The sequence below is a fragment of the Ovis aries genome, chromosome 8, assembly GCF_016772045.2.
Source record: "Ovis aries strain OAR_USU_Benz2616 breed Rambouillet chromosome 8, ARS-UI_Ramb_v3.0, whole genome shotgun sequence".
Classification (NCBI taxonomy): domain Eukaryota; kingdom Metazoa; phylum Chordata; class Mammalia; order Artiodactyla; family Bovidae; genus Ovis; species Ovis aries.
In genome coordinates this window covers 26,518,547-26,539,678 of record NC_056061.1, presented here as the reverse complement: position 1 = coordinate 26,539,678, position 21,132 = coordinate 26,518,547, and the positions used below count along the sequence as shown (strand labels likewise).

At 39.0% G+C, this 21,132-nt stretch overlaps 1 protein-coding gene across 1 annotated transcript in view; it reads left to right on the top strand.

Moving 5' to 3' along the window:
- Nucleotides 1-21,132, top strand: part of SLC16A10 (solute carrier family 16 member 10) — a 117,536-nt gene that overhangs the window by 59,482 nt on the left and 36,922 nt on the right. The window contains exons 2-3 of the mRNA XM_004011485.5: nt 8,979-9,123; nt 15,045-15,507. Coding sequence (XP_004011534.3) covers nt 8,979-9,123; nt 15,045-15,507 — 608 coding nt within the window. The remainder of the gene's footprint in view (nt 1-8,978; nt 9,124-15,044; nt 15,508-21,132) is intronic.

Below are 21,132 nucleotides of genomic sequence, written 5' to 3'. Positions count from 1 at the left end.
GCGATTCAATTCTTACATGATAGTATACATGTTAGAATTCCCATTCTCCCAAATCATCCCACCCTCTCCCTCTCCCTCTGAGTCCAAAAGTCCGTTATACACATCTGTGTCTTTTTTCCTGTCTTGCATACGGGGTCGTCATTGCCAGCTTCCTAAATTCCATATATATGTGTTAGTATACTGTATTGGTGTTTTTCTTTCTGGCTTACTTCACTCTGTATAATTGGCTCCAGTTTCATCCATCTCATCAGAACTGATTCAAATGAATTCTTTTTAATGGCTGAGTAATACTCCATTGTGTATATGTACCACTGCTTTCTTATCCATTCATCTGCTGATGGACATCTAGGTTGTTTCCATGTCCTGGCTATTATAAACAGTGCTGCGATGAACATTGGGGTACATGTGTCTCTTTCAATTCTGGTTTCCTCGGTGTGTATGCCCAGCAGTGGGATTGCTGGATCATAAGGTAGTTCTATTTGCAATTTTTTAAGGAATCTCCACACTGTTCTCCATAGTGGCTCTACTAGTTTGCATTCCCATCAACAGTGTAGGAGGGTTCCCTTTTCTCCACACCCTCTCCAGCATTTATTGCTTGCTGACTTTTGTATTGCAGCCATTCTGACTGGTGTGAAGTGGTACCTCATTGTGGTTTTGATTTGCATTTCTCTGATAATGAGTGATGTTGAGCATCTTTTCATGTGTTTGTTAGCCATCCGTATGTGTTCTTTGGAGAAATGTCTATTTGGTTCTTTGGCCCATTTTTTGATTGGGTCGTTTATTTTTCTGGAATTGAGCTGCATAAGTTGCTTATATATTTTTGAGATTAGTTGTTCTGTTATATTAGGTGTATATAGGTTTGTCATTGTTATATCTTCCTGATGTGTTGAGACTTTCATCATTAGAATCCCTCTTTATTTCTAGTAAAACTACTTGCCTTGAAGTCTGTTTTGTCTGGTGTTAGTACAGCCATTCCAGTCTTCTTAGGGTTATTAATTCATGGCATATCTTTCCCCATCTTTTTTATTTCCAAGTTATTTGTGTATCTGTGTTTAAACTACATCTCTTTAAACAGGATATAAGTGATTCTTGATTTTTTTAATCCAGTTAGATAGTCTTTGCCATTTGCTTGGTGTCTTTATTTTTCTTTAATATCATTACTGATATGGTCATATTTAGGTCTGACATTTTGCTATTTGGTTTTATTTGTCTCATCTGCTTCTTGTTCTTCTGTTCTTTCTCTTCTGCCTTCCTTTACATTAATCAAGTAATTTTTAGTAATCAATTTTAATTTCTCTATTGGCTTTCAAGCTATATTTCTGCATTTTTAAAAAGTGCCATCTTTAGGGATTACAGCGTATATCTCAATGTATTTTAAGTTGATGGAATTGCTTCAGATAAAATGTAGGAATCTTGTGGTAGTGTGTTTTCATTTACTTCCATCTTCAGTGCTGTTATCATATATAATATATGTATCATAGATGTATTATAGATGTATTATAATACGTCTATCCCAGGTGGCTCAGTGGTAGAGAATCTGCCTGCCAGTGCAGAAGCTACGGGAGATGTGGGTTCCATCCCTGGGTCAGGATGATCCCCTGGAGGAGGAAATGGCAACCCATAATATTCTTGTCTGGAAAATTCTGTGGACAGAGGAGCCTGGCGGGCTGCAGTTTGTGGAGTCACAGAGTCAGACACCTGAAGCAGCTAAGCACTCCTGCACATACATTGTTAGAATTTTTGCTTTAAATAGTCATATATCTTATAAAGAAATAGGAGAAAGCAGTGTGTTGTGTGTGTTTCTATGTTTCAGTCCTTTCTTTGGACCTAAGTTGTGGAACTTTGTTTAAGATTTCTTGTAGTGGAAATCTCCTAGATTTCCATTCTAAGATCTCTGAGACTTTGTTCATTCTCCTTCAGTATTTTCCTCTTTTCTTATATTAGGTAATTTTGGTCTTCAAATTCCCAGATTCTTTCTTACGTATGAGCGTATCATAATGTGTTTTTTTTCAGCTATTGTACTTTTCATCCCTAAAATTTCCATTTTCTTGTAGTTTACATTTCACTGTTGAGATTCCCTATCTCTTCACTCAGTAATTCAGCATTTTACTTTTAAATTATTATCCATTAATATCAATACTTATAACATAATTATAATAGACATTTTGTAGTTTTTGTTTTCTGAATTCAACATCTGAGTCCATTCAGAGTCCATTTATATTTATTAGCTGTTTCTTTGCATGTCTGCTAATTTCAGGTTGAATACTCGAACATTGTAGATAATATTTGAAACAACTCTGATTCCACTTTGTTTTTCCAAGTATGATTGAGTTTTTGTTCCTAGGAGGCAGTTACCTTGCCTGGACTCAAACTGCAGAGTCTGTCTGTCTGTGGTGTGTAGCAGCTGATGTCTCTGTTCAGTTCATGTAGTTTCCAACGGTTGCTTTTTTTCCTCCTCTCCAGCTGTTGCTTTTCTTTAGTCTGGCCCTTACTAGTCCACCCAGCATCTGCATAGCTTGTTGATCTTCAAGAAGGCCCGCACACTGGTAATTTTTATTTCTTCCAGATTCAGCTTCTCCAGGTGTAGAAGGGAAAAGGAAGGGTCAGTCGCTTGTCTCTCAGACTCTTTGTGACGCTATGGACTGTAGCCCGCCAGGCTTCTCTGTCCATGGGATTTTCCAGGCAAGAATACTGGAGTGGGTTGTCATTTCCTTCTCTAGGGAATCTTCCCAAACCAAGGATTAAACCTGGCCTCCCACATTGCAGGCAGGTTCTTCTTGGTCTGAGCCACCAGGGAAGAAAACTCTCCTCCAGGTTCTGTCTGTTTTAAAACATTTTCCATATTGTGTTTAAATAAGTTTTTTTCCCCCAACACAGTTATTATCTGTAAGAGGACTCACTTGACCACTTCACTCTGCTGCCACTAACAGAAGTTGATAGCAAATAACTTCAAAACCACTCCTAAGTGAAATATACCTACCAAATAACCTTTCAATTGGCAATAAAATGGTCAAATCAAGTATAATTGACTCGTTTCTGAATTTTTGTGTAGTTGTCAGACAACACCACACTCCGAAAGTCATTGGAACTTTGTTAAATGATATTTAGATGTTTATTTGAGGCTATTAGACCAGTGTTCTATTATAGAGCAAAGCTGTTGTGAAAAGGCCAAGATCAAGTGGAAATGGGGGTTGGAACTCTCAAAACAGGGTGAAAGAGTATTTATCAGCCTTCAGCTAACTACGGTAAGTCTTCCCTTCGGGTGTTTTCAGTTGTAAACATTTTGTCCTTGTAGTCATTTATGTCCACATAGTTAGAACATTTATTTTTGTGTTACTTAATATGCAGGAAACTGTTTTTAAATAGTAAACCTAACCACTTCTTCCAAGTGATTTGCATTTTCCTTTGGCCATGCTGAGAAATGAGGATTTGTTCTTAGTATGGAGTAGTGAACAAAGAGAGTCTGAGTGGGGAAACTGGAAAGCTGATTGTTACATATATATATATGTGTGTGTGTGTGTGTGTATGTATGTGTAGTTTATTGTTTTTTTAAATTTGTATTTAATTTGTACTTTTATGATCACCTTACTATAGCTGCTAACAGTTACACAGGATTTGAATTGAATTTGTATTTATGCTAACCACATTGATTGTTAGTTTATAAAAAAGATTTTCCTACCTGGTCTTTTTTTTGGATGTTTCTCTCTGTTAACATCAAACACACACATTCAAATAAGAGTGTACAAACACACTCTAAAGTCTTTCTTTCTTTTTTTTTTTTTTAAGGGAAAATGGACTTTATGTAATAGCTAACTTGAATCCTATAGAAGTGCCAACAACCTCAAAATCAATTCATTATACACATAGGTATGCCACTCTATAACAACAGTAAATATATAAAAGTACAATTCATTGAGAAATACTGTTAATGCCAAAGAGGTCTACTATGAAGTCATTAGCATTTCAAAATATCTGAATTTTATTACTAACATCTACATACATTTTAAAAACAGTATTGCAAATGAGAAGAAGATACAGCAGGATGTAACAAGCTTTACTGATTAGGGATTCTAAGCTGGTACATTTTCAGGAGATTTTTAATCCCTTCTTTATTATATATTTTTTGAAATCTATATCTCTTAAGACATTTAGCTCATTGTATAGGGCGTTCTGGTTGGACCTCTATTTCCATATGCATATTACTAGATGGAAATTATTGGAAGATAGAAAAATATTTTAGTTTTTTTAATATTCTCAGGAGCTTGTGATCGTGCCGAGAACATACATAATAAACACTTTTACTTGGAATGGAGAGAATGTGGTTATTCCATATTTTAGATAGTATCTCTTCCATTGGAAAATATTTGCTCTTCAACAGTATTAGGAAACCCTGTGTGGATGTTTGGTCAAATTATGTGGAAGGATTAGTGGTAGTTTGCATTTTTTAAACAAAATTTTACCATGCTGGATAGAGTGACTATGTCTTTCAGTTTCTCAGTTTCTATTATTAATAGTAATCATAGTCAGACTTGGAAGGGTCAGAAGAGAACAACAGGCTCTTTTATTTTTATGGTGTATAGCATAATCCGTAAAACCTTGGATTCTTTGTTATGCCATGTTAAAATTTTACAAAAACAGTGCCAAGTAATAGATTCATTCAAGAATTAATATTTTTGGTCACATAATCTATGACAGAGGCAGGAATATACAATGGAAAAAAGATAGTCTCTTCAGTACGTGGTACTGGGAAAATAGGACAGCTACATGTAAAAGAATGAAATTAAAACATTTCCGAATACCACACACAAAAATAAGCTCAAAATGGATTAAAGACCTAAATGTAAGATCGGACACTATAGAACTCTTAGAGAAGAACATAGACAGAACACTCTTTGACAAGATCTTTTTTGATCTACCTCTCAGCATAATGAAAATAAAAGTAAATAAACAAGTGGGATCTAATTAAACTTAAAAGCTTTTGCATAGCAAAGGAAACCATAAACAAAACAATAAGACAGCCCTCAGAATGGGAGAAAATATTTCAAACAAAGCAACTGACAAGGGATTAATTTCCAAAATATGCAAACAGCTCATATAGCTGAATATAAAATAATAAAAAATGGGCAGAAGATCTAAATAGACATTCCTCCAAAGAAGACATATGGATAGCCAAAAAGTACATGAAAAGATGCTCAACGTCACTATTAGAGAAATGCAAATCAGAACTATAATGAGGTATCACCTCACACCAGTCAGAATGGCCATCATCAAAAATCCACAAACAGTAAATGCTGGAGAGCATGTGTAGAAAAGGGAACTCTCCTACACTGCTGGTGGGAAGGTAAATTGGTACAACCACTATGGAGAACAGTATGTTGTATGGGAGTTCCTTAAAATAGAACTACCATATGACCCAGCAGTCATACTCCTGGGCATATACCCAGAGAAGACCATAATCTGAAGAGATACATGCACCCCAGTGTTCACTGCAGCCCTACTTACAATAGCCAGGGCATGGAAGCACCCTAAATGTCCATCAACAGAGAAATGGTTAAAGAAGATATGGTACATATATACAATGCAGTGCTACTCAGCCATAAAAAGAATGAAATAATGTCATTTGCAGTGACGTGGGTTTACCTGGAGATTATTATCTTGAGTGAAGTAAGTCAGACCCAGGGAGACAAATACCATATGATATCACTTATATGTGGAATATAAAAGAAGGGTATAAATGAACTTATTTATGAAACAAATAGTCAGGGATGTAGGAAACTAACTTAGGATTACCAGGGGATGGGGGGATAAATTGGAAGATTGGGACTGACATATATACACTGCTGTATATAAAACAGGTAACTAGTAAGAACCTGCTGTATAGCACAGAGACCTCTCCTCAGTATTCTCTAATGGCCTATATGGGCAAAGAATCTTAAAAAAAAAAAAAAAGTGAATATATGTATAACTGATTCACTTTGCTGTATGTCCAAAACTAACACAACATTATAAGTCAGCTATACTCCAACAAAAAATTTCTAAGAAGAGAATTTCTTGAATTCTCTGGTAGTCCAGTGGTTAGGATTCCCCTGTTTCCATTGCAGGGGAACTAAGATCCCTCAACCTGTGCAGTGCAGCCAAAAAAAAAAAAAAAGATGTTGGGAATTTAGCTGAGGCATTAAGGTACAGAAGTGTGAAATTCAAAAGTGGGATAGTTCATGTTCAAGGATCAGTTAGAGGCTCTAAAACCCACAAGAAGGATATTTATGGGTCAAGGAAGAGCATTTTGTGAAGATTCTTTTATGAAATTATGCTGTGGCTTCCTTCCACCCCACCCCTCATGGGAAAAGTTGGGGTATACATCCTTTCACTTGATAACCTAGTGAGGGGAGCTTTAGAGGGACCACTTAGAGGTTTAAAGAATTCTCTTCAGTTAGGGGATACAGAGGACTGAGGTCTGAATCCCGTGAGAAATCCAGCAAGGAGAGAACTGCATCTAGCTAGCTGCTCCCACAGCAAGAGGAGGGCTCTGTGGAATTTGCCCACACTCCAGTGTTTGTCAGGGCAGAGGAAACATGAATATTTCCTGCAGAGCAGAGGCAGGCTGAGTGGAGGAGAGAGGAGCTGTTTTGATCCCTGCCCAAATAAACCGTCTAGAAGGGCAACGAGGCTCCAACAGTGAGTCTTTTAAATGACAGCCAGAAAGCCAGGAGGAGAGTGAACTGTCCTTGTCTGTGGAGCTGTAGCCAGAAGGAACTCTGAGGTGAGACTTGGAAGAACCCACAGAAGTGCATCTGAGGGAAAGCGTCCGCTTCGGACATCGCCGTTCAGGCCTTTTGGCAGGACCTGTGAAGTAGGAGTCTCCTTGCCTTATCTCCGAGTTACCCCTCTGTCTCATGCTGGTCCACTTTGCAGAGAGCAATAGCTAGGGAGGGGAAGAAGGGCCACGGAAAAGAGACAAAGCTGATCTTCCTCTCCTCCCGAGGAAACAAGATTTGATTACCTAGTGAAGGTTAGTTTGTAACCTAAAGCACCTGAGGCCTTTCTGCTACTCAGCACTGGCTACAAGGTGGGCCTGCTGAAGTGCTCATGCAGTGGCGGGGAAACGTTTTCTCCACGCTTGCATTTTAAGACGATAGTCGAGACAAAAGTAAAGTTGTATTTGATTATATCCTGCACTTAGTGCTTGTTCAGTGGACATAAGATTCTGTAAAAATTTTTCACATTTGGTGTTATGGTAGACCAACACCTAGATAATGCGTAAAGACTTGTTTTTCTTCTTGAAACATGCCTTGACTTTTTTTGAACATTAGTGCAATATAAATATTTGCTCTTGAATTTCTTAATGTGATTTCCTGGTAAGTGTTGGCGTTTCATTTAATTGTCAAGTACCTTCATCCAAAAATAAAGGTTAGGATGCTGTTCTTCTAGTCTGACTAGACTGGTTTAGGTTGTTTCATCAACATGATAGATGACTAAATTTTTTTTGAATGAGATTAAATGATTAAAAATCAGTAACATTTTTATATAACATGGACTGAAAAAGTCACACTTCTCCTTGAGCGGGTACATCCGGGGCTGTGGTTGTGCTAGTATCTGGCCCATCACCTCTTTCCTGAGCCTGTCCACTTCTAAATCCCTCCCACCAACACCTAAGCTAAGCCTGCATTGTTTGTACAGTCTCTTCATTGTGTTTTTGTCTCCTTTCTGGTAAGGGAAGAAAGGAAAGAAATTGTGGCTGATAAAATATACATAAATAACTTAAAATGTAAGAAGGCAAAAAATTAAATGAAATTGTTAGACTGGTGAAGCTCCATTTGGATACCATTATTAGCAAATAGTCATTTGTACAGGGTCTGTCTGGATTTAACTTCCTTTGCTAAGGAAATAGAGCGGTTTACTAGAAGACTGTCAGAGCTGGGTGGAATGCTGGAGATCATTTCATTTTGTAAGACAACTTGTTGTTGTTAAAACTCTGCATTGTTAAGCACTCTGTGCTAGATGTGGAGGTTTAGACACGTTTTCTCTAATCTTTAATAATTCTGGAAAGATCTGTGTTCCATCCTCTCTCAAGGTGAGAAAACAGACTCAGAGGAAATGATTTGCCCAAGAATTTGTTGGATCGTTCCAGAGCTGGGGACTTAAGGGATTTGTTTGTTTTATAGCTCATGTTCACTCAGGGCTCTCTTGGTTCATTATACTTTTTAAGAATTTACAGACTCGGTGTCTTACAAGATCACTCATTTCTTTGGCACAAATTTGTGATCATTTGTACTCAGTGTGTCTCTCTTTTGCTTTCCTTTTGTTTTTGTCTTTACAGTATCAGGACAGGAAATTATGACCTGATTCTTAAATCTTTTCTATTGTGAATGATAACATACTTTCAAAAAAGAAGATAAACTGTGTGTATGGCTTTATGAATAAAGTGAATATACAGTTACTTATCTAGGTCAACAAATTGCCTTTGTGGATTTGATTCCTTTAATGAAAGCACAAAGCCCAGACTCTAGGCAGATGTTTGATTCTTAACTACTGTGTCCATATAACTCCTTTTCTTCAAGTTTCACCACTGTTGAGTTCAGTGGTCGTTTCTTTGCAGTTTGATCACCTGGGCATGGGTTCCTAAATATATTTCAGTTTTTTCAGACAGGTTTCTTTCCACAGATTAGAAGTTGCTTAAAACCATAGTTACCAGGATAGAGATTAGGTCCCAGGAGAATGTTTGATTTATTTAAGGATACAAACTTTTCTCAGAAGTTCCACTGAACACAAATAATTGCTTTGCTAATTATAATGAGTACTTGCCAAATGCTTTGATCTATGATTCAGATTTGTTACTTATTCTAACTTCCCCCCATTCATCAATCTGAGTAGTATCTTTCCTGCACTGGTACTTTTCTCAATATGTCTTACATTCTGTGAGATAAGAACACCTAGAATTCCACGTGTCATAATGTCCCCCATCTCCCCCTCTCTTGCAGCATGGGTTAGTTCTCTCTCCATGGGGATGATTTTCTTCTGCTGCCCGATTGTCAGTGTCTTCACAGACATATTTGGTTGTCGGAAAACAGCTGTCGTGGGCGCTGCTGTTGGATTTGTTGGACTCTTATCAAGTTCTTTTGTAAGGTAAGGACTTGGTTTCTTCATGTTTTCAAAATCTCTGAGCTATCTTCTAGATTTCCTGTCAGAAACTTTGCTGTTTACAAGGAAAAAAGTCCTTTTCAAGTGCTTAAAACTTGAAGCATGTCACTTATGCAACTGTCCACAGCAGCAAATCAGAGCTTGTAAATTTGAGTGCTTTTGCTTGCAGCGCCTCAGAGTGAGATGCCAAGTCAGGGTACATGTGTTCCCTGGAGCCAAAAAAAAAAAAATTTCTCCTTTTGTTTTTTTCCATTCACAGAAAAATCCCAAAGACTCAAATTCTAGCAGTAAAGTTGTCTAAAGCAATGGGCTTAATTTAAGATCAACTCATTCTGAGTTCCAAAGCGTACAAGAGATGATATTTTGAAGTGGTTGTTCATAGGCTTGATGTGAAATATTTTTATTAATGAGATCTAGACTTTGCTGTTTATTTCAACCCAGGTAGAGAATTTCTACCTGCACTGTTTTCGAGAGTGGGGGTGGGGAGGGGGAAAGAACAGTGCTGAAATTTAAAAAGATCATGACAAAATGAAGTGATCAAATGCAGCTTAAAATAAAAATTCCTATCAAAACATTGTTCCCTGTGTCTGTTAGAAGCCCTGCAGAGGAGCTAACTGCAGATAGCTGGGAGGCACCGTAACCCTGGAAGCACCTCTCTCTCCAGCTCCTGTTTTACCTGCAAATCCTCTTTCATTGTCAGGATAATCCCCAGATAGAGAAACCCTGGTTTAATGGGTAGCTCTGGCTAACAGGCTGCACTTAACAGGAAAACCCTTAGATGATTTCCATCCTCTGTCTACTTTAGTGGTTTATCTTCATTTCCTGTCCCTTTCTCTTCCTTAGCTATCTTTAAGCTCTAGTTGAAAAGCATTATTGTAGTTACTAGGAAAAAAAAAATCAAACTGACATTGCTTGCCCTGTTTATTTTTTTCTATTTTTTTAAAATTTAAAATTAAAAAATGTTTTTTTTTTTTTGCAATGTTGTGTTGGTTTCTGCTACACAACAGTGCAGAACAGCCATAGTTATACTTAGATCCCCTCCCTCTCTAGCCTCCCTACCCCCCCCCCCCCCATCCCATCCCTCCAGGTCATCACAGAGCGCAAGACTGGGCTCCCTGCGGCACACAGCAACTTCTCCCCAGCTCTCCATCTCACGCCTGATAGCTTCTGTCTGCTGATGCTCCTTTCTCCACTCATCCCAACCTGTCCCTCCCCACTGTGCCATTCTCTACATTTGTGTCTCCATTCCTTGCCTGAAAATAGCTTCATCAATATCATTTTTCTAGATTCCATATATATGGTTAATATACTTTGTTTTTCTCTCTCTGACTTCCTTCACTCTGTATAACTCTAGGTTCATCTACCTCACTCAGTCAGTTCAGTTGCTCAGTGATGTCCGACTCTTTGCAACCCCATGAGCCGCAGCACGCCAGGCCTCCCTGTCCATCATCAACTCCTGGAGTTCACTCAGACTCACGTCCAGTAAGTCAGTGATGCCATCCAACCATCTCATCCTCTGTCGTCCCCTTCTCCTCCTGCCCTCAACCTTTCCCCATTAGAACTGACTTAAATTCGTTCCTTTTTATGGCTGAGTGACTGCAGCCATGAAATTAAAAGATGCTTACTCCTTGGAAGGAGAGTTGTGACCAACCTAGACAGCATATTGAAAAGCAGAGACATCACTTTGCCAACAAAGGTTCATCTAGTCAAGGCTATGGTTTTTCCAGTGGTCATGTATGGATGTGAGAGTTGGACTGTGAAGAAAGCTGAGCGCTGAAGAATTGATGCTTTTGAACTGTGGTGTTGGAGAAGACTCAAGAGTCCCTTGGACTGCAAGGAGATCCAACCAGTCCATTCTGAAGGAGATCAGCCCTGGGATTTCTTTGGAAGGAATGATGCTGAAGCTGAAACTCCAGTATTTTGGCTACCTCATGCAAAGAGTTGCCTCATTGGAAAAGACTCTGATGCTGGGAGGGATTGGGGGCAGGAGGAGAAGGGGACGACAGAGGATGAGATGGCTGGATGGCATCACCGACTCAATGGACGTGAGTTTGAGTGAACTCTGGGAGGCCTGGCGTGCTGCGATTCATGGGGTTGCAAAGAGTCGGACACGACTGGGCGACTGACCTGGACTGAACATTCCATTGTGTGTGTGTAGCACGTCTTCCTTATCCACTCATCTGTCAGTGGGCGTCTAGGTTGCTTCCCTGTCCTGGCAACTGTAAACAGTGCTGCCATCAACACTGGGGTACGCGTGTTGTTTTTGATTATGATTTTCTCAGGGTATATGCCCAGTAGTGGAGTTGCTAGGTCATGTGGTAGATTTATTCCTAGTTTTTTCATATTGTTCTCGCTAATGGCTGTATAAGTTTACATTCCCTCCAACAGTATAGGAGGGTTCCCTTTCCTCCACATCCTCTACAGCATTTATTGTTGGTAGATTTTTCTGATGCTGGCCATCCTGACTGCTGTGAGGAGATACCTCATGGTAGTTTTAGTTTGCATTTCTCTGTTAAATAATGATCTTGAGCATCTTTTCATGTGTTCACTGGCCATTGCCCTGTTCATTTGTTTATTATTTCTTTAATCTTTATTTTGGCCACACCACACAGCGTGAGGAGGCTTAGCTTCCCAACCAGGGATTGAACCCAGGCCCCTATGTGAAAACTCGGAGTCCTTAGTCACTGGACCACCAGAGACGTCCCACCCTGTTTATTTTTAAATATTCAGAATCAACAGAATCCTTGGTTTACTGATTTTACCCTCACTCTCCCCACACATACCCCTTCCTCAACTCTAAAGTGAGCCTCTTTCTTTCACCTTAGACATTTTATTTGGATTCTAAACAATTATTTTTATTCCTCTTTAGAAGATAAATATTCCATCTTTAAAGTTGCCTTTGTTCTTGTCTTCTAAAGTTGTTTTTTATTTTTTATTTTTATTTTTCAAAAGGCAAAACCCAACAATTTTTTATTTCAGGATATCCAAGTTCCCCTTGCATACAAAAAAAAACAGAAAAAGTTTATCTGGTGGTCACTACATGAATCTTGAAACCAAATTCCTGATTGATGATACTGATACAAGATGGTAGTTATTAATTAATCCATGCCAGCCCACAACAAACTAATTTAACATTGGTAAAAATGATCATATATACATAAATGAGTCTCTATTAGTACTGACACCTCCTTCTCATTCCTCATAGAATCTAAAGTTGTCTTTTAAAGAAATAAAAAACCAGTTTTTTGGGGGATAAGGTTCTACTTAGGTGATCCTGTGAGATCACTTGCTTTTGGTTCTTCTTTATCTCTAATACAGCATTGTTCTCTTACTGCCTCATGAGATCCCTGCACGGTCCGGAAGCCTCAGATGCCCATTGTCAGTCAGCGACCTTAGCTTTTGCTGGAGTATTATTAACACTGAGGCTTTGGTGGAGAGAGAAACTAAGAGATAAAAAACTCATGGAACTTATTACCTAGTTCGGTAGACAAAATTCATATACACAGACCAACTTACAGCAAGCAATGTTTCTCAAACTTTTTTGACCACTGAGAAATAAAAATTATAAAATGTATTTTACGTGGTGACCTAGTTCTTTTTCTCTCTTCCTCCCCCATCCCCACCCCTGACTAAAACAAACTGTCTTGAAGGGATCTTTGCCTTACTCCATGTAATGCTCTCATATCTTCTATTCAGCTTCATTATTTAACCCACTGATCAAAGCTGCTGTACTTTGAGAGCATGCAGAGGAACAAAGGGAGATGAGGTATAAATTCCAAGTGTTGAACGGTGGGCTGACCTTCTTTTCCTCTAGTTCAAATTCCGCCTTCTTAGGAAAGCCTTCTCTAGCAGTGCCAGATGGCTGCATCAGCGTCTCTTCTTTGAATACTTCTCCCACACATACTTGGTATCTTACTGATTTGCACGGCACTTACTCAGTTGTCAAACTTCAACAGTTTGAACCATCTGTTACTAAAGTGAAAATCAGAAGTGAGGAAGGATCCAGCAGCAGTGAAAATGCCATCGCAAAGCTGATGTATTTTACTCTGCAGGAGAGATACCAAGGCTAATCTTAACAAGCACTCCGTATTTAAATGGTGTGCAAAAGAATGTCTCGATTGATGTCTGTGGCTCTCTGGTTTTCCAACTGACAGCTTTACAGTAATGTAGTGTAACTATAGATATTGTTGTTGTTTATGACAATACTGTGCTGTCATTACTATTTTTAACATACACTTTGAAGAAGGCAGAGAAAAATGTATTTAGATTTTTCCTTTAAAATTGTTATATAAAAGTAAATTGGTACCTTAAGAAACTTGTTGCAGTTATCTGGAAAAATACTTATGTGAAAAAACTGATGCAGAATGAGTGAAATATTATTTATATTGTGTTTTACATTCTTGTTATTTCAGGTAGGTGTCTTGTTTCACTAAGCAGACGAGAAGTAGGGCATAGCCACACTTAAAATATTTTTTTCACCAAGTATCTGGAACATAGTAGCTGTTAAATATGTTTATTGAATAAGAGTGGGGTTTTGGTAAAGAGTGATCAGAGTTAGGTAAGATTAATTTAGGAGAATTAGGGACTGGCTCTTGAGCCTGACTTGAAGATGGTTTTTACGTAGATTAATAGGCGGGGAAAGGGCATCTCAGAGTGAGGGAACTGCCAGCCTGCCTTAATTTTATCAGATTCTAGAGTTCCTTGTGATTACCTCAGCATATTGCTAGGCTACAATTATTGTTTAAAATTTAATTATTAACCAACTTTATCTAGCTTAGCTTTTATAAAGAGCTTGCCTTTACTACTGATACACAGCCTTCTGAATTTTCAAAAGAAAAAAACTTCAGCGTTCTTTTACTCCTTAATTGTTTCAAAGAATGTAATGCTATGTTTCTTTAATTTCTTTTTTAAAAAATTTCCTCCGCTCTGCAGCCTCCTCTTGCTTTAGCCCTCTCTTTTCTTTTGTTCATTTTCTTTTTGTTGTTGCTGTTGCACTGTGCAGCTTGTGGGATCTTAGTTCCCTGACCAGGGATCAAACCCAGGCCCTTGGTAGTGAGAGTGCTGAGTCCTGACCACTGGACTGCCAGGGAATTCCTTTACTTTCATCAGAAGTGTGTAATTAAGTTATTTGGTTAAATATAGAATTCTCAACCTTTGATTATTTTTGTCCAGACCTGCCTGGCCTGAAAGCTTACAGACTGGGATCAGTAGTGAATGCACCTCGTTTAGTAGTCCTGCAGTCAGACTCTGATTTCTCATTATCTTGCACAACTCTGAGAACAGTGCAGCGTAGGGCGAAGGTTGGTCTGCAGCCCTTAGGCCAGCAAAATGCAGCAGACACACAACTGCTTGTCCGTGCAAACGTTCCTCGCATAAGCCTGGGGAGAAAATATCAAACGTAGCCTTCTCTTTGAGTAGATTGCTGATTAATAAGTCCCTGGGAAAATTCCATGAAGGAAAAGAGTTTTCATAGTTAAATTCTACTTTTTTATAAGCTTTTATTGAGACTAGGTTTGGTTTTTTTTTTGGTAGTTTAATCATTGTCAGTGTCACTGAGGCCCTTCCTGGCACCACTGTTTATTTCTGAGTTGGAGAGCATCACAGTTTTTACCCAGTGCTGCATGGTTCGCCTGAAGGTCAATAGAAAGAGGAGGAGGGATCAAATCACTGAGGACCTTATTGATCATTTTTCACATTTTAAGGCATTTTTTATTATCTATTCAGATGAAATTAAAATATTGTAGTGTTGTATTCTTATTAAGATTTTAACCTCTTTTTGGTTAATTTTTATTTGTAGAAAATATGTTGATTAACTGAAACCCCCTTTGACCGTAAGGCTTTATTCTTCCAAGCACGTGATGAAAGTACTGAAAGCTGCTCTGCGTCTTTTTCTCGTCTTCGCACAGCTCCATCGAGCCTCTGTACCTGACCTACGGGATCATATTTGCCTGTGGTTGCTCCTTCGCCTACCAGCCTTCCTTGGTCATTTTGGGACACTATTTCAAGAAGCGCCTTGGACTGGTGAACGGCATCGTCACCGCTGGCAGCAGCATCTTCACGATTTTGCTGCCTTTCCTTTTGAGGGTTCTGACCGACAGCGTGGGCCTCTTCCACACCCTCCGGGTCCTCTGCATCTTCGTGTTTGTCCTCTTTCTGGCTGGCTTCACTTACCGACCTCTTGCTTCCAGTGCCAAAGATAAAGACGGTACAACCAAAGGAAGCGACCGACTCTCCCTCTTTTCCAGGAGAAAGTTCAGTCCTCCAAAAAAATTTTTCAATTTTGCCATCTTCAAGGTGACAGCGTACGCAGTGTGGGCCGTTGGAATACCACTTGCACTTTTTGGGTACTTTGTGCCTTATGTTCACTTGGTGAGTACGCCTCTCTGGCTTTGCTGGTAACGGGTATTATTATTTCATACAGAAAAGCTTCTCAGAAGAGCAGGAGAGCTCAGATTGAAGTTGGCCTTAAATGTTATCCTGGTTGTAATTCAGGGACCCTTGCAAGTCCAGGTCTCCTAAGACACGGTCAGCACAGTCATCCGATCATTACATAGAGAATATGTTGCATGGTATGCTTTGGTATTTAACAGATCGCCAAACCAACTTTGTTTTTTTTTTTAAAGAACACTAAAATATTGGAACAAATGTCATCTATACAAAAAAGTTGGCAGGTCACTTTTTGTTCAAATGGCTTATTAATCATAATCAGGGACAAAGATGGTGCAATGATTTTGTCAACACCAATAAATTATTTTTCAACAAAGGGGTGCAAAAATTAGGTAAATAGTAAAAGCCAGTGACTTTGACACAAAGAAGCACTTTGTCTCCTTGTGAGATACTTCTGAGAAAATGGGAATTCCGTTTGGAGGATTATTTGAGAAATGTTAGCAAGTTCCAAATAACCAGAGAGAGCAAGGGTTTCATAGGAAATTAGGATTTCAAGTGCTCGGGCACTTTATATTGCTTACTTACATTGCAAAGGCAAATTTCAACCTCTTTATAATAGTAAGCAGTGTCTAAATTTGCCCCTGGGAAAATTTGCTCAAAAGTGCTTATTATTATGTTTCTTCCTTTATTCTTGTTGTTATGACTGAAAATGTATTTATAGTTCAGCATAGTTGATAAATGATAAACAAAAACGGTACTAGGATAAGCTTTTCTTTTATGTGTATACTGTGTGATTTGGAGTTTTTCTACCTTTCAGTCTACTTTTGGACGCTTGTGCAATTTTTCTTTAGTTATAATTCTGGCACAATTTGGCAGGGTAGTTCAGAGAATTACTGGGGTCAGGGGGTCAGCTAGTAAATGACATCATCAAGCCTTTGTGGATCTAAGACAATTTGAATTCTTAATTCTCCTATTCTTTTTTTGCCAGAGGTTTTAAGGAGGCAGCTGGGATGAACAATGGGGAGACAAGGAGAGGACTAGTTTTTAGGACTCTGAACCATGAGGCATTTTGCAGAGACTGAATTACTAGGTAAAATGACCTGGTATGTCATGCCTATCACATATGAAGTCTGTGGCTACATCTTGATCTGAGAGTCCATTTTCACTCTTTTAGGAAGACAGTTAAACCATCTGAAAATAATTTAGAATATATACATATATACACATAGATCCATTGTGGGAAGATCAACCTTTCCAGTTACTTCTTCCATAGCTTCTGTAGATAAGAAAACATTTGTCGGGTCCTTTTTAGAGATGAGTAGATTTTTTTAAAAAATTCTGTTTGTTACTATAACATGAAAACCGTTAGAGAAATCAATATCTCAACTTTGCTGCTGCTGCTAAGTCACTAGTACCTGACATTTACCAAAGGACAAGTGGTAGTTGATTATCTAGTTACTTCTGGTAATTTCTAGTAATGTAATTTGTAAATTAATTTACATATATTATTTCATTTGACCTTCACAGTAAACCTGTGAGGTAGGCAGAATAAATAATATTAGCTCATGATTTACAGGCTGGGAAACAGATCCATCATTAACAAAGATTTTGAGCAGCTTCCTCAGAATCATGGCAGAGCAGGGGCTGGTTCCCTCCTGCTATGTTTACCTGGAGAACACACCTGGCATGGTCTTCCTCCGGGGCATACCAGCTCCCGTCCCCAGATATACCACTGGATACCTCCATTGTATTGAAGGGGGAGTGAGTGTTCCCTAAGAAGTTTCGTAAATATGTTATTGGTCTTTTTCTTAAAGTAAATGAAATTTCATAATGAGTAATGAGTTAGACAGTGTTATAGTTACTACTGTCATCAGGAGGCTGTAAATCAGATTGTACACAGAACAACAAGGTCTCTGTTAACTCAGATAACAAACCAGGCCTTATTCTGCTCTACCTCCTTCCAGGCATGTTTTCTTACAAAATATGATATTTTTTTATTTGGGATTTTTCTCCCTTTTGAACTCTTATGGCACTAAAGCTGTGGTGGAGAGGAAAGCAGTTACATGCCAGGCAGGTGGTTTAAATCTCATGTTTGATGAGCACGCTGAGTTTGTCACTGTGTTGTAGTTTAAGGTTTGGACTTAGGGATATTTGATACTCAGTCCAGACTTCATGCAGTGGGACACCACCTCCCTCCTTAGAGGGGGGAAAAGGTGTCTGAACTCTTTCCAAGGACTGGTAAGATGGTGTTCAGTTCATGTTGAATGTTGAAGGGAAAATGCCTGTAAGGCATAAGAACCTGTGCTTTAGGAGCATAAAATCTACTCTGAGTAGTCATATCGACAATTATAGCTTATAAAGGAATTTTACAGACATTACCTTATATAATCTTCTCCACAGTGCAGTACATGTAGTGTATCATCCTTATTTCATGAATGAGGCACTGAGAGGTGTGGAAACTCATCCAGGGTCACACGACACTGCGACTGGTAATTATTAGTGTCCTACTTTCATGCAAGAGGCAGTATTGCATAGTGAGGAAAACAGATGCTGGTTTTGTCCCTTTATACTTGGGTAACCTTAGGTAACAGACTCTAGCCATCAGTTTCAGCATCTATAAAATAGGGATAAATCCAGTTTTGCAGAATTGTTGTAAGGATGACAAAAAAAAAGTATGTAAAGCATCTTTCTAGTTCTGGTAAAAAAAAATGAGAGTTACTCAAATTTAACATGATGCGATGGTGAATTGTCTGGTTGTAGTGGGTGAGTCAAAGGAGAAAGATGGTATCTTCTTGGGAAAGTGGTTAGTAAAAGCTTCATAGGATTGGAATTGGTCCTTAATCATGAGCTTTGCTGTAAAAACTGCATCTTTAATTAGGGAACTGGTTTCTCTATCTAGGTCTCCTTTGAAGGATTCAGAAATACAGTGAAGTGCTTTCATGGTTATGTTAAAAATTCTAAGGTCACGTGCTTATTAGACTATATGTGATGATTTGAGAGAAAATATGTATGCTTTGTGGCATTCTTACTCGCAGAGCAAGGTTGAAAGTTTTCTTTTAGTAGTTGACTTTTAAAAATGAAGAATCATATTGCTTCCTAGAAGGGGTCAGATGTTCTCTTTTAAGCCTTCCTGGATGTAATCTCTACTGTGAGGGTATGAATCTTTTTTCTTCTAGTTTTATTGAGATATGATTGTCCTACAGCATGTAATAAGTTTAAGGTATACAGCATAATCATTTGAATTGTATACATCATGAAATGAATATCATAACAAGGTTAGTAAACATCCCATATCTCATAGATAGAAAATTAAAGAAATAGAGTAAGGGTACAAATCTTATATATTAATTTTGATGAGATATAACTTTCCAAATAACCATTCCCATCAGCAGCTGCTTTAGCTTTTCTGAATTGCCCTTTTTTTCCTGAGAGTTGCTTTGTTTTGTTTTCTAGGTTAGGGTGGGTTTTTTTTTAACTTTTAATTTTGTATTGGTGTATAGTTGATTATCAATTTGTGTTGGTTTTTTATGTGTACAGCAAAGTGGTTCAGTTATACATGTATCCTTTTCCAATCCTTTCCCCATTTAGATTGTCACATAATATTGAGCAGAGTTCCCTGTGTCCTTGTTGGTTATCCATTTTGTCTTAATTTTCATCTTTTTAAACTCTTCATTTTGTCTTGGAGTATAGCCGACTAACAGTGTTACAGCGGTTTCAGGTGGACAGCAAAGGGGCTCAGCCATGCATATACACGCATCCATTCTCCCCCAGACTCCCCTTCCGTCCAGCCTGCCACATAACATTGAGCGGAATTCCATATTGCAGTTAGCAGGTCCTTGTTGGTTATCCATTTTAATTATAGCAGTGTGTACGTGTTAATCCCCACCTCCCTTCCTACCCCTTCCCCGCTGTGTTTCCTCTCTGGTAACTAACTGTAAGTTCATTCTTTAAGCCTGTGAGTCTGTTTTTGTTTTGTAAATAAGTTTATTTGTGTAACTTTTTTTTAGATTCTGTGACAGCATATTTGCCTGTCTTTGACTGACTTCACTCTTTGTGACATTCTAGGTCCATCCGTGTTGCTGCCAATGGCATTATTTCATTCTTTTTAGTGACTGAGTAATATTCCATCGAGTATAAGTCCCGCATCTTCTCTATCCACTTCTCTGTCGATGGACATTTAGGTTGCTTCCATGTCCTGGCTGTTGTAAACAATGCTGCCGAGAACACTGGGGTGCAGGTATCCTTTTGGAGGATGTTTTTCTCTGGTTACATGCCCGGGAGTGGGATTGCTGGGTCATATGGTAGTTCTGTTTTAGTTTCTTAAGGAGCCTCCATACTGTTCTCCATGGTGGCTGTACCAATTTACATTCCCACAGACAGTGCCAGAGGGTTCCCTTTTCCACACACCCTCTCCAGCATTTATTGCTTGTAGTTTTTTGATGGAGAAGGCAATGGCACCCCACTCCAGTACTCTTGCCTGGAAAATCCCATGGATGGAGGAGCCTGGTGGGCTGCAGTCCATGGGGTTGCGAAGAGTCGGACACGACTGAGAGACTTCACTTTCACTTTTTACTTTCATGCATTGGAGAAGGAAATGGCAACCCACTCCAGTGTTCTTGCCTGGAGAATCCCAGGGACGGGGGAGCCTGGTGGGCTGCCGTCTATGGGGTCGCACAGAGTCGGACACGACTGAAGCGACTTAGCAGCAGCAGCAGCAGCAGCTTTTGGATAATGGCCATTCTGACTGGTGTGACGTGATACGGCATTGTAGTCTTGGTTTGCGTTTCCCTAATAATTAATGGTGTTGAGCATTTTTCGTGTGCCTCTTGGCCATTTGTATATTAATATTTCTCTGGAGAAATGTCTGTTTGGATCCTCTGCCCATTTTTAGGTTGGGTTATTTGCTTTTTTAATTTGAGCTGCATGAGCTGTTTGCATATTTTGGAGATTATCTCTTGTAGGTCCCCTGGATTAAGGTTTTATGGCTTCTTCTTCTTCAGTTTTCCTTCACTAGCTTCCAGAAGCATGCTTTCAGCTTTCCTCCTACCTCTCCATCATTCCCCTTATTAATAGTTTCTTCTGGTTCCTTCCTTTTCACCCTGACTCTGAATAGCAAGGGACTTCCCTCTTGATCTTTTCCTGCATTAATTCCAAATGACGATTTCGTCTAATTTCCCGAGTTCAGATGTCATGTATGTGCCAGCGGCTCACAATGTGTATGAATTTAGTCTAAACCCCTTGATTGAATTCTTCACCCAACTTTTATAGCCAACTGCTTCCTTAATATCTCCGCTTGGAGGACTGCTAGATGTTTCAGATTTAACATGAAGAGCCCTGAGGGTTATCCCCTGTCCTCCAAACGTGTTCTGCCCTCAGCCTTCCTTATCTCAGGAAGTGGCAATCCCATCAGGCCCCAAACCTTGGAGGCATCCTAGGTGCCTCTTTCTTTCACACCATACTCCTGATCCAGACCAGAAATCTTGGTGGTTCTCCTTTCAAGATATATTTAGAATCTGTCCACTTCTCAGCATCATCATTACTATACCTCTGACTGGGCCAGCATCACCCCTAGCCTGGATCACTGTAATAGACTCCTGTCTGGTCTCC